At 37.6% G+C, this 14406-nt stretch overlaps 1 protein-coding gene across 2 annotated transcripts in view; it reads left to right on the top strand.

The window, feature by feature from the left end:
• syk (spleen tyrosine kinase) overlaps positions 1–14088 on the top strand; it is a 28453-nt gene extending 14365 nt beyond the window's left edge. Inside the window, exons 4-14 of one of the 2 annotated variants that reach the window (XM_067574291.1) lie at positions 3709–3847; positions 4968–5049; positions 5201–5256; positions 6398–6460; positions 8071–8152; positions 9429–9588; positions 10756–10965; positions 11820–12009; positions 12696–12836; positions 13482–13594; positions 13736–14088. In XM_067574291.1, the coding sequence (XP_067430392.1) occupies positions 3709–3847; positions 4968–5049; positions 5201–5256; positions 6398–6460; positions 8071–8152; positions 9429–9588; positions 10756–10965; positions 11820–12009; positions 12696–12836; positions 13482–13594; positions 13736–13808 (1309 nt within the window). In that variant the 3' untranslated portion in view covers positions 13809–14088. The remainder of the gene's footprint in view (positions 1–3708; positions 3848–4967; positions 5050–5200; positions 5257–6397; positions 6461–8070; positions 8153–9428; positions 9589–10755; positions 10966–11819; positions 12010–12695; positions 12837–13481; positions 13595–13735) is intronic. The other variant, XM_067574292.1, reaches the window with a different exon arrangement.
• The last annotated feature ends 318 nt before the right edge of the window (positions 14089–14406 follow it).

Below are 14406 nucleotides of genomic sequence, written 5' to 3'. Positions count from 1 at the left end.
CCTGTTTAGTTCCTGTAACTGCATGGGCTTTTCTATATACTGTAATGTCAGTGCTGGTTATTCTGCAGATCCTAATATTAGAAAATAGTTACACCCATTTATAGACAAGTCACGGCTGATATACTATGTGGTAACAGGTGGGCTTAAATACCACTAAAACTGTCACTGGTGGCAAGTACCAAAAGAATAACAAATGAAACAAAATGAAATCATAAATGAATATCTGTTTAAAAACAAGGCACATGAAGATGTGATGAAGAAATTTTTCAAGACTAAAACAACAGAGATAAAACAGGTAAGAAACAAGACAGAAACAGGCATGAAGCATTGTGTAAAAACAAATTAGACAAGTGATCAAACCAGGTAAGTGAAAAATACATTTACAATTAATGCTCTTTAAAACCTTCTCTGCTCTGCTGGCGGACAAACACACAAAATCCACTTTATAAAATTGTAATTTGCCTAAAGACAGTTATATTTATTTAGTTATATTTTGGGACGAGGAACTCAACAATATACTGTAGCCAGGAGCCAACCTGTGAAGCGCTGTAACTGTAATAAGTAGAATCTTTAACATCAACTTTACTGAACAGGAGTGATATGATGTCTGCTGCATTTTCTACAAGCCAAGAAGAAGAGATTGTTTTATGACTTGAGCTTCTGTATAAGAATTCACATCATCTAAATGTGATCAGGTAAAAACATATATGACCTTTTAAAGATCAAAAAGACAAGAGCATAGAGAAAACCCGGTTTTTGAAATACTCCCCAGTCAAATGAGCGCTCTCTGTCAAAAATAACATCAAAGTTTGAGGCTGCAGGTTTAACATTTGTGTTCAGAGTAGAGGTGGACTGTGGAGGACTAAAGAGACAAGTTTTGATTCATTTGTCCTCTGCTGAGTACTACTGAGACAAGGAATTAGAAAGGTTCAAATACACAACTGTTCTTATAGTTAACTGCACAATTTATCACAAATACACACATGCATATCTAGTGAGGAGATATTAATCTCCTCTGGAGTCAGAAGTCATATTTTTCAGAGCAGCTTTACATTTTGAATGGTAGGTGTTTGCCATGTAAAAATACCTTTTATAAAAAAACAGATTGAAAATGAATTATTTTATTTTATTTTACATGTAAAATGTCCAAAATACATAAGTCTTTATACATAAATCTTCATGTGATATCACATGTAAACATCTGTGGTTCAGCAGATACATGTGCGTGTCAAACTGCATTTCAGATATGAACCACATGTGTATGAATTTATGAGATGATAATGTCGTTTTACATCATGTCTCAAATTTGCCATGAAAATCTTAAAATCACATATACTTATATATCATTTGAATTTATCACATTTGAGCACATTCAAATGTGCTTTTTTGTGGGAGAACAATTATACTTTGCATCATATTTTCAGTAAATTCATGTTTGCATTTTGCACATTTTTTTTTAAATTTTATGAAATTATTGTCAAACAATAAGGAAACATATGCTTGAATTCAATTATTGTTATTATTGTATGACAGCATTTTACAAAGAAAAATTGATTTTTCACCAAAAAAACTGTTTTGTTTTGTTTTTTTTTAATTTTTGATTACACAAAAAGACCAAATTCAAACAACACAAATACACAACACAAAGACAGTATACAAGGACAGGACTTCTACATAGAAGGTTCAGGTTTCTATTCATTGTACTGGCTTTATATCTTCAACAGTCAAAACACTTCTTAAACTAAATTAACTAAAGTCTTTTATAAGTGTCCATGGTCCATCTAAGCCATTATCTCTATAAAGCCCCTGCAGGGCTGAGGCTGCATGTTCCATCATTATCAATTCTATAAAAACAAACAAAAACAAGTTGATTTCCTTACTTTCCAATTCATGAGAATGATCCTTTTCACAGAAAGGAATGCCAATCTTATCAGGCGTCTTGTGTTACTAAAAAATTGGTTTTGAGTAAAGAGAGTTTAAATTCTGTCTACGTGTTATATGCAATATGAGGAAGAGCTGTTATTGAAAGCGTCAAAGGTTAAATATAACAAGTTCCTCAAAGTAAATCCATCACAGACATTTAAAACCATAAAATGTGAGCATTGATAAGATAAGAGGTAGTGAAATCATTAAGAAAAGGAGATATAAATAATCTTCCTCTTCAAAGAGACTTTACATATCTGCCCTCCAGACTCTTCCTCTGAGGGAGAAGACATGTTTTTCTTTTAACCTTGAAGCATTTCCTGTATGGTTTTTTCTTGATCTTTGTACTGATAGAAATATTGAGACAGCAGACTGTCTGCTCTTTAAAACATGCTGCTAATTCTTTTTGAAGGAATTTTTTCATCATGGGCAGATTAAATCATCTGTTACCACACACCGTAGCTGTGGCGTAATGGATGTGGCAAATAGTTTTGAAACCTCGGACTGAAACATGTCTGTTGTAATGTTTCAATAAAAACTGTGGATTTGAGTTGGCGTCAAACTGACTTGACTTTTGATAGCCTGTAACTTTTGGAATATGGTGTGTCTAACTGTACTGGATTACCACCTAGAGGCACTGTGTACTTATCACACAACACCCTGTGTTTAGGGCTACCATATATAGCTCATGGGAGGGATCAAGGTTGGATTAACCCGTTAGAGAGCCTTGCAGCAAAAATCTACCGTTAGGCCCCAACTGACTCCCCCACCTCCTCTGTGTGTTGTTTATGTTGCCTCAAAGGTCCCATTTTGTACAATGCACACAGCAGACAAATACAGACATAGCAGCTTCATTGTTTGCCTAGAAACCAAACTGGAATAACACTGCATGGCCCCAGGTTTTCTGTGGGTCGATTAGTTTATGGTAATTTGACACAACTTTATTTATGAATATACACCATGTGAGCACAATATATCCTGAAATGTTACAAGTCTTAAAACAGGGGCACAAAAGTAGCTAATAATAGAGATAAATCTTGGTGGTGCAACAAATTAGCAGTTAATCACATGATCAAAAAAACTGTGGACACACAGTGACCCTGAGACTGCTTCTCACAACCACAGATTTCCCAAATTAAAAAAAATGTTTAATATGTGTATATTAGAAATGACGACCATGAGTATATCATATATAGGTGAGAATGTTTGTACAGAAATTACTCAGTAATGTTGAGTCATAAAACCTTTCTTAAACCTTGATGAGATGGCTTAATAAAAAGATCTTTTTCAACAACTTTTGGATGCATCCTGCTTGGATCATGGTAAAAAAGAGTCACTAATTTTTGTGTGAGATGCCACCCTGGCACCGTTTCAGGTCTCTGGTTAAAGAGTCAGTAGAAAGTGTTGACAGTGTGATCTATGGATTATTATTATTAGAGTAACCGGGACACTGTTTCTGGTAAAAGGTTGCTGAGGATTTTGTAAAAGTCTTAACTTCTCAAAACTGTGAGCACCACAAACTAAATTCCACTCCCCTCCATGTATTGGGGTGAAGACTAACAACAAATTCACTATACACATCTGTGAAGAAAGAGTATAAATGATATTTGTACTTTATTGACTCCAGAAAACACAAACAAAGCTTTTTACTGCTATCTTTCAAAGTCTAATTATGACTGTTGTTAGAAAGACTTTGATTGCATTTTTCTTGTATTACCATCATCCTCCCTTTACTTTCAGACTTCCGTCTCATTTCTTCTCTTCACTTTCCTCTTATGTCTGCAGGATTCGGCAGAGGGATATGAATGGATCCTACGCTTTATGTTTACTACATGAAGGACAAGTCATGCATTATCGCATTGACAGGGACCGGACTGGCAAGCTCTCTATCCCAGATGGCAAGAAGTTTGACACTCTGTGGCAGGTTAACACAGTGATTTTCACATGTCTTGTTATTTTCATGTTGATCTTTAACTATGACACTCAGGATTAGGTTTAGGGTACGGCACCTGTCTGAAGTGTTGCTCAGTGCAACACCCATTATGTTCTTTCAGAAATTATATATTTAAATCTCTTTTACATTTCATTTCTTAATTTACTTAATTAATTGTCATTTTTTGTTAATTTTATCCCCCTACATAATGATTTTTATGCAATTTGTCTATAACTGTAGAATGTAAATCCCTCAGGTTGTTAAAAGAATAGTTCATCTTTTTGGGAAATATGTTTATTTGCTTTGTCTCTGTGAGTGAGAGATGTTCAGATGGATATCAATCTCATGTCAGTGTGTTAAATATGGAGCTGGAGTCAGGACACAGTTAGCTTAGCTTAGCATGAAGAAGGGGGAAATGGCTAGCCTGACACTGTCCAAAGGTCAAAAATATACCTACCAACACCTCTACAGCTCACTGATTAACATGTTGTAGCTTGTTTATTTAATCTGAACACAGAGAAAATGTAAAAACAACAGTTTGTGGTTTTAGAGTTAATGATTTAGAGTTATGTGCTGGAACTATTTCAACTATAACTATAATTAACTAGAAATATATCCTTCAGCTCAGCACTTCTGTGGAGCATCTCCAGCTATAGGACAGGTCACCATATGGTCAGTGATTACGGGTTTTGGTTTTGGTGTCTGTAGTGGAAAGATGGTACCAAACCTGGTAACGACACTTGGACAGAACCAGGCTAGCTGTTTTCCCCTGCTGCCAATCTTTATGCTTAGTTAGGATAACCACATCTTGACTCCAGCTCCACTCACACAGACACAAAAGAGACTGATAACCATCTTGGCATCTCATTATAAGAAAGAAAGAGAATAAGCTAATTTCCCAAAATGTTGAACTACTCCTTTAAAAGCCCTGCATTTCTAGAAACAATACTGACAACATGACCCAGCTATGGACCAGCATCACGCTCCACAGAGGATCAGAGGACCTTTCCTGTAGAACCACCCTCAGGACACTTTACATGTTTTACTTGATCTAAATAGTCTTGACCTTTGTCTTATGCCCCTGACATGTGAATGTTGCCCTTCACTACAGCTGGTAGAGCACTACTCATACAAACCAGATGGCCTGCTGCGAGTGCTAACTGAGGCATGTCCACGACCTGACGGAGATATTGGTAAAAACACATACACAGCCAATTGAAATGTGTCTAAAGTAGAGCATGACTGTCATTCAAACTGTCATTCAAACAGAAGTCCAAGCATATTAATTAATAACAACTAAATACATTCAACAGTAACTTGCCGTATGCACTCCTTTGTTCACAGGGCTTATAGGACGGCCCATGTTTTCACGGGACCATCCTGGGTTAAGTTCTACTCTTGTAAGTTCTGGCTGTGTGTGTGTGTGTGTGTGTGTGTGTGTGTGTGTACGTGTGTGTGGTGTCATTAATGCATTTGCATAATGTCACATCCTGTCCTGTAAGTGTTTAGTGAAAGAAATGAGGATTGAGATTAATGATATGTGAGATTCTTGTACTAATGCTTTACTTTAACACTGTAATACTTTACTTTTAGATATTCTGTTAATCACAACTTTTTGGATTTAGATGATAAATTTAGTTCTTACTCTGTGTTTTCAGAATAACTACTACTATAAATTACAGATCGACTCTGAATAATAATTTCATAGTTAGATTGAAACATTTCTGTTCAGCTTCTTGCATGAGGATGCCTACAATTTAAAAGGCTGGTTCACCAAAATGACAAAAACAAACAAAAAATCAAAAACCAAACCAAAACATATTTTCTCTCTTCCTTCTAGTGGTACGTATATAGCCATGCACATAGTTTTGGTTTTATTTGTCCATGTTTTAAGATATTGGAATAATGGAATATTTTGCGCCACTCAAAGCATTGAAAAATGGCTGAATTAAAATCACCTCTTTCCAGAACAATGTCCCTGTTCCTCTGGATAATTTACACAGAACATCCAAAACACAATTTCCAGTGGAACTACTTTCTACCAAAGAAATAGTCTCTATGCAACCTGTTGACATCGTGTTCAGTTGATTAACTGTGTCACTGTTTTCTAGGGAGAGATGTTGCTGTTGATTTTTTAAATGTAATTTTTAAAGTGAGCACCACAGACTTGTTCACCTCTACTGAATTGGGTGTAGGCAGAAATCACAAAACCTGGGCGAATAATCTGCATAGATACATGCCACTAGAGGGAGGTCAGAAAATAGTTTGGGTGAACCAACCCCTTCATTTTTGTCTCATTCCTGATAGGAATACCATACAGTACATGGAAATGTTATGAACAAAGTACCTCTGTGCTGCCTGTAGTTTGCAGTTGAACAAATCGGTGTGATGACTCAGTGTACGCTCTGAGATAGAAACTTGACACATCCTTATTTGGAGCTAACCTTTCCCCTGAATCTATTCTTACTGTAATGATCACATGCATGACAGTAACATTACCAGGTCATCTTCTGATAACCTCTCTGACATTTTGGTTTCTAGCACAATGCAGCAGGTGGAATTCTCTCCAGACTCAAAACTGTTCCCATACCTGGCCGAAAAAAGGTGCACTAACACACCTCCTGCCTCCTCATAAACCTACTGGTAACAGTAGTATACACCCCCGCCACCCACCCCCGCACTTAACTCTCCCCAAACGTGGTTTTGCTTCAGTGTGGATTCCTTCTTACTAACACACCTCAGAGTCTTCCTTGCACACTTGGTCCTTTACTTTATCTCTTCCCTCCCCCCATCCCTCTGACGGCTTCACAACAGGAGCTGACTACACACAGAAACGTATTCAATTACATTATTATAGATACCCTATAGTGATTACAATCTAACACCATCCAGAGGATACTCAATGCAATTACATTCTGAAACACAGCCAACAGTCTTATGCTGTGTCCCATTCAGAAGCTGCCTCCATCCACGAGGGCATGTCAACACCAAACATTTCATAATGGGTCAACATGTCCGCCCTGTTCCTCAAGCTCCTCCACATGTGACCAAATAACCTGTGGCCTTCTTTCATCCATGTTTGGAAGACATAGAGCAAAAAAGTGGACATTTTCTGGTATTGGATGGCGTGTCCAATACCATTTGATGGCCTTTGGATGGCCTTGTCAGCCTGCTTCTGTCCTATAATGTGGATGTGAAAGGAAGTGCAACTGATGCAGTGTTGGCCCCTGCGAGGCTAGGTGCTAAAACTGAATCCAAGTCCATTTTATTTGAGACAACTTCATAGGTTGCATCCTGTAGTATGAGGGAGGCAGCCCCTGAAATGAATTCTGCCTGACATTTGTTTCCTTGTTACCTACTTTTTGCTACCTTTTTGCACCTCACACCTTTTCTTTGTTTTTTGAGTTCAGCATTTCAAGCTTTTATAAATGCAGTTGCTAAAACGTACAATAGATTTATCAGTTTTTTACAAATTTTTTCTGTGAAATTCTGTTCACTAAAGCTAGAGATTCAAAAAGGGTTCTCGGATGTGAGCATGCTTTGGTATGTTCACACATAATTTTTAAAGCAGGGGTGTGGGACATGCTGTATGTTTCAAAGTTAACAGATCATTGACATAGCGATGTTATAATGTGGTCCAGGTACTTTTGGTCAGTAAATCAGTCATTAAACTTGTTCCATACCCCTTCTTTGAATGCATGTGAAAAAAAATGTTAATCCCTGCACTTATTCTCTTTCTTTAAACCCTTTGTATGGACAATCATACAAAGCCACATTTCATGGATACCCATGTATTACAGTGATGCTGACTGAAATGATTCCAGAAATCCAAATGTACTAAACATTTGCCATTAATAGGCATATTTAACATTTTCTCACACAGAAATCAGTTTTTTTCAGTGCTTTTTCTCCATTTAAGACATGGATGAATGAGTTCTGAAGATGAAGAGAACTGTATATCAAATTCTAATCTTTGGAGAAATCCTTCTTTATTGAACCATAATGTTTCAAAGCAAAGTCTATCACTGTAATACAGGTTCCATGTAAGAGTGGCACTCTGCTACATAAGAGAACCATTTTATTGTTGCCTGAGTATTGAATTACTTCGCTTTTTGCAGATTACATTTCAGCAGTGCACCTTGTGAAAATACACCTGCTGTTTCTCACTGTGTATGTCCTCTTAAACGTTGTCTTCTCTGATAAACTGATAACAGAGCCGTGAAACTCGACACAACACTGGAGAAAATCTAAATCCTTACGAAACCAGGATGCCCAGTAATCAAGCAGCCAGCAAAGGTATGTTGCTTATCATACAAACGTGTAAGCACAACTTGCTTTCAGCAACAAACAACAGAAAATAGAACATACTGTTGTTCAATTGCTACTTCTAACTTGCTAGTACATTAGTACTAGCTCCACTGCACACTTGTGTTCTCCTATTACTTAGATTTCTTTAGAAATGTACTGATTTATTAAATATTCTCTTCCCCACACAACCTTCCTTAAGGGTCAGTCAAACTAACTTACAAAAGAACACATTTTCTTTTGAACTCCTTGCAGTATCAAGCTATATTTTTCAATGCTTTGAGTGCCACAAATGAAATTCAACTGAAATTTTACTTCGACAGTATTATGGTGTTGACAGAAGTTTCAGAGGCAGTTCAATATGTCAGCAAATAAAGCAGAAACTGATACTAGATGCTAGTAGGGGAAAACAGGGGAAGTGGGGAAAATAGGTTTATTTTGTAACAGCGCAGTGGAAAAAACAGATTGTCAGGACCAAACCCAAGTGACCTCTATTGGCCGTGTGAATAATGACACTCAAACAAAAAAGCAGAAGTATTGCAACGTTGTTGATGCTGCTAACCCTCTTAGAGAGGATATTTGGGTGTAGTAAGTCTCTGCCTTTGGTAACATCTGGTAGGATGGGATTTTCTTTCTTTAACCATGACCACAATTGATCCCTAACCTTATCAAAGTCAGTCGACTAAACTTACTACTTATTATTACAATTTGGGTTTTATTCTCATAACTTCGGCCATCAGTTCTGTCTATAATAACAGTAACATTTAATCAAGTACACTATGTTTAAACTTGTGTCCTTGGGAGTTTGAAGTATAATGAAAGAATGAAAATGATATCAGCTGTGAATCTGACTCATGTCCTCCCCCTATCACTGCTAGTTGATTGGAAACCTAAACCTTATATGATGTAGTGGAATAATGTAATGGAAAAATGGCATAAATGGTTAGTTTTCTTTTAACTGAACCTTAACCAGAGAAGAAAAAAATCATATAAATAGCTTTTTAGCATATAACAGTTTTTAATGGCCACATGTGTTTTGGAAGGTACTGACAAACAATGTTGTCCTGCCACCAGAGGCACCAGATCAGAAAATGCTCATATAAGTTGTTTCGGAATGTATTGACAAGTGATTTGTCATTTATGTTGGAGAACTATGAATGACATATACAGTAAGTCTCAACTTGTTCACATACAGTACAAGTTCACATACTGTACAAGGTGTGTGAATCACCATTCATCAAATGTGACATGGTCATTTCTCCATCAGAGGCCATGCCAATGGACACAGAAGTATATGAGAGTCCATACGCAGACCCAGATGAACTGAGGAGTTCCACAGTGGATCGCAACCACCTCTTCTTGGAAGATGGGGAACTGGGCTCTGGGAACTTTGGTACAGTCATGAAGGGCATCTACAAAATGAGGAAGTATGTTAAACCACATCACATCACACCTACATACATACAACACCACTTCTCCACTTGATTCAGATAGCACTTGAACACCCCACTACTCAAATACTGCCAACTCCTGAGTTTCCTGCTGAAAGAGTGGACATCCTTTCTAGAGATGAATGACACACCAGATATATCTGCATGCATTTAATGGGGAAACAGCAACGACAGAAAAATAATTGCCTCAGAACCAGGTCTATTTCTGGTGTCAGTCTGCTCTTTAAATCAATATGGATGATTCTTACAGTATCTGTTGTCCACAGCTGCTTTAATCTATATGAGAAGCTTTTAATCCCTATAGCATCTGAAGGACAGCAGGACAGATATGTTGATAAATCTGCAGCCTCTGATTAGAGAGGTGCTGTGCCAGAGCACAATGCCATTACGAACATTCATTCACTGTTTACTTTCATTCAATTACAACACCAGTCTGGTGTCTGATTGGTAAGTTGGTTTTCTGGCTGTTTAGAAATTGGGTTATCAGGGCTCATTACAACCTCATTTCCAACTTTCTTCTTAACAAAAGTAGTGTTTCATGTTTCATTCTTGAAATGCATTGCGATGCAAAAGCTTTTGTGTCATAGAAGATAGATAAATAGATAGTAGAATTGAAATAGCCTCAGTTCGATGTGATCATTAAAAATGACTTCACCTATTATTTATTTCTGTCGTTACTGTACAAATCACCCGTTTAAAAACCTCACACCATCTGCCTCTGGGTGCAGATGTTTGTTCATATTGACACTCTACACCTCCAGACAACAATATGATTTCCTGAAGCAGCATCTTTCCTTTTGTTGAGCTATTGTTGTTATTATTCACTGTGATTGGCTTAGCTGTTTCAGAGCTATGAGACCACTGATGTAACTGGCTGAGAGAGTATTTAATAATCATCATCACACCCTCTGATATAATCACCTTGTGCTTGCACTGTTAAAATAGGGCCTAATGTGCATCAACCTTTACCTATAATGTATAGACTCAGTTTATTTACTTGTCTGCCCTTATTATGCTCTAAACCCTGTGTTGTATTAGTGATCGTGTGCTGTTATTCATATGAATGATGGCTTACTGTGAAAGGAGTGTCAATGCAAACCCTGTGGCACTGTCATGCTAACACAAACCCTCTCCATGCATTAGGACAGAGAAGCCAGTTGCAGTCAAAATCCTTAAGAATGATGATAACAACCCTTCAGTGCGTGAGGAAATGCTGCGAGAAGCAAATGTCATGCAGCAGCTGGACAACCCTTACATTGTGCGGATGATCGGTATCTGCGAGGCAGAGAACCTCATGCTGGTCATGGAGCTCGCTGAGCTGGGGCCGCTCAACAAGTTCCTGCAGAAAAACAAGTATGTGCTCCTCTTGTACCCAGATCATTCTCTATTATGAGGCATTCTACAGTACATTCTACTGACTTTGCTTATTTCACAGTTCAGATCATACTGTATGTGGTTCAGCCTGCACTGTTTTTCAGTTGTAGCAATGTTACTGGTAGCACAGTGGTTGGTTAGTGTGGTTCCCCCCACAAAGACTTGCAGGTCCAGTGAATTAATAACTCTAAATGACCCAGGCAGGGCAAAAAGGTAATTTAGAATGGGGGGTAACAATGAACTAAAAAAAACCCCCAAAAACCTGAAACTATATGAATGGTTTTTCTGCATATCGATCTTTCAACTTATGACATATTATGATGAATTTGAGTGTCCAACAAAACAAAAATCAAATTCAAAAATTCCAATTCCAATTTGCTACAGACATTCAGGGTCCTCAGAGGATGAATAGTGATAACTTTCATCCCCCAACTTTTCATCTAGTCCATACATTTTTTATGACCAAACACCTACAAAACTATATTTCCATCAGCCTTCTTTGTGTTTAGTGCTAATTAGCAAATGCTAGCATGCTAACATGCTAAAGTTAGACGGTACCCACATTTTACAACATGTTAGCTTTGAGTTAGCATGCTGACATTAGCATTTACCTCAAAGAACCACTGTGCCAAGTACAGCCTCACAGAGCTGCTAGAATGGCCGTAGACTCATGTTCAGCAGAAGACAGATAAACCTGGCATGATTTATTCCAGTTTCAAAGCTGAACCTTGTTATCTTCAGAAGTGAATGCCTCTCATATTAATGTTTACGATCTGCCTGTCTGTGGTGTTATTTTGGATTTTACAGTTAAAATAACAATTGATCATCTACAGGCAAACATCCATAAAAAACATCACTGAGCTGGTCCACCAGGTGTCCATGGGGATGAAATATTTGGAAGAGCATAACTTTGTGCACAGGGACCTCGCTGCCAGGAACGTGCTGCTGGTCACACAGCACTATGCCAAGATTAGTGACTTTGGCCTCTCCAAAGCTGTCGCTGAGGAGCAAAACTATTACAAGGTAACTGCCGACAGTGACGGACAGCTTATTGGTTGTAAAAGAAGCCCAATGCCAGCAAAATACAGAAAAATGGCAGAGTGGGGCAATATGGTGAATAGTAAAACCCAATATTTGTAAGTCTTGCAAAATTGGTTTTATAAAAAATATTTCTCAGATCAGAACAATCATTTGTCTGAACTAGCTTTGTATGATTTTATGTGTTTTAGACATTCTCTCATTCAACATTCCAAATCATTTAAATAATATTTTATATGTAAAAATAAAACAAGACTTTACAGTCAATATCAGTATGACCAATAGTTGTCGATAATCATAACATGGAGCTTTTCTGTGAGCTTGGGGTTTTTCTTTTAAACATGTTTCTCCTTAGATGACCCTAGGTAAATCTAACTTGGTTGTGTGCAGGCTGATGGATCTCAAATTTCTGTTAAACTGTGATTCATGACATCAGTAACAGAGATGGCTGGTTGAGGGACAACCCACACAGATCATTATTTTTAATGAGCTCCACATTTTTGTCTCCTTGTTGCCAGCTCTGCACATACTGCCAGCATGTATCACTGTACCACACCATAGCCCTAAATGTCTTTTTGGTCCAGACTGTGCTGGTTTCCTGGCATCTGTGCATACAAGTAAATAAATAATCAATAACTCCCACCTGATGGGTTGTTTGTCTGCTTCTCTAGGCTAAAGGTCATGGGAAGTGGCCAGTGAAATGGTATGCTCCTGAGTGTATAAACTACTTCAAATTCTCATCCAAAAGTGATGTGTGGAGCTTCGGGGTGCTCATGTGGGAGGCATATTCCTTTGGCCAGAAGCCATACAAGGTATGAACAATCTCTAAACCTATCACAAACCCATCATATCATAAACCATAAAGACACCCATCAGATTAATGAGGATGTTTATGTCACACATCGTGTCAGGGATTAAGTCGAGTGTGTGAACTGTAGTGCACTGCCTTCTGTTTTAAATTCAAACCAACTCATTAAACTCAATCATTTAGTCACACACTCATTCACTCACTTACTTGCTCACAAAATCAATTAGAATCTCACTCTCTCACTCATACACTGACTCACTCACTCACATGTAGCAGACTATAGATTGTCCACAGGGGGAGCTGTTTGGTCATTATTAGCCCGCCTCTACAAAATATCAGCAGCAGTTTAGGTTTAGACAGGCAGATGCAGACATGTTGCTATCGCCACCTACAGACAAGATAATGAACACCTGCTGCAGTTTTGTGTTTTTATACAGAAATCCATCACTTACACCAAAACTCAAAGACAAATGTTTTTACATTTGTGGTTCACCTGTTGTGTTGTATGGAATTTTCTGCTTTTGTATAAAATGGTCTGCTCATTCAGACTACTTCTGTCTGCTCTTTGGTCTATGATATTTATTTACATGTTGAAATTTGTATCAACCTGATGCTGTCAGCTGTGATCTTAATATATCACTGTTAACAGGGAATGAAAGGAAATGATGTCATGCAAATGATTGAAAGTGGACAGCGCATGGACACCCCAGTTAACTGTCCGCCAGAGATGTATGACCTCATGAGGGCATGCTGGACATACAAGTAAGTGACAAGAAGTCTAAGTCATCACAAGGTCATAGTTGGATTGACAACAGACTATATTACACTAGATATAAGCCATAAGGGCAGTTTATGTTAGGAGAACCTCTGGTCTCAGTTCAACCTTGTTTTCATGTCTTACAGAGTGGAGGAAAGACCAAAATTCAGTGTTGTTGAGCCAAGACTACGAGAGTATTATTACGACATTGCACAATGATTCTTCACATGGATGCTATGAGACTATGCAAATTGTTGGTTGACAAGGAAAACTGCATTTAATCATGTATGAATGACTGAAGATGATCATAAATTAAATGCTGTTGTAAAATGTTGACTTAAACTGAAGGATTTATTATAACTGTTCAACATAGAGCATAATTATGCAAAGGACATTTATTTTATTACTTTTCTTGTTCTTTCCTGAATGTAAACCATATGTAAGTTGTAATAAACAGATATAAGTCCAGCTTATGCAATAAACAAAGATTCATGTTACAGCTAACAGACTACACAACTGATTCATTTGCGGATGTGTTTAATCATGTTTACACTGTAAGTATATTATATGTATTGTTACGGCACCATTGCAAAGCCAGAAAAGATCTGAAATATGTTACCATCCTGCAAACATGACAACTGGCAAAGTAACCGGGAACTGTATTCTCTACTAATGACCGGGGTAAAAAAATTCTCCTTTCCATTGTGAGAAAACTGGGGCAGTGTGGAGCTCATCTGTATAGAGTCAAAGTGACATTGAACAAGTGCTGCAGCTTTAAAGTCTGTGTAAAAGAAAACAAGAGATATATTTTTTAACA

Source organism: Thunnus thynnus, chromosome 19, assembly GCF_963924715.1.
Source record: "Thunnus thynnus chromosome 19, fThuThy2.1, whole genome shotgun sequence".
Classification (NCBI taxonomy): Eukaryota; Metazoa; Chordata; class Actinopteri; order Scombriformes; family Scombridae; genus Thunnus; species Thunnus thynnus.
The sequence above is the reverse complement of the archived record's forward strand: the minus strand, read 5'-3'. Positions and strand labels throughout refer to the sequence as shown.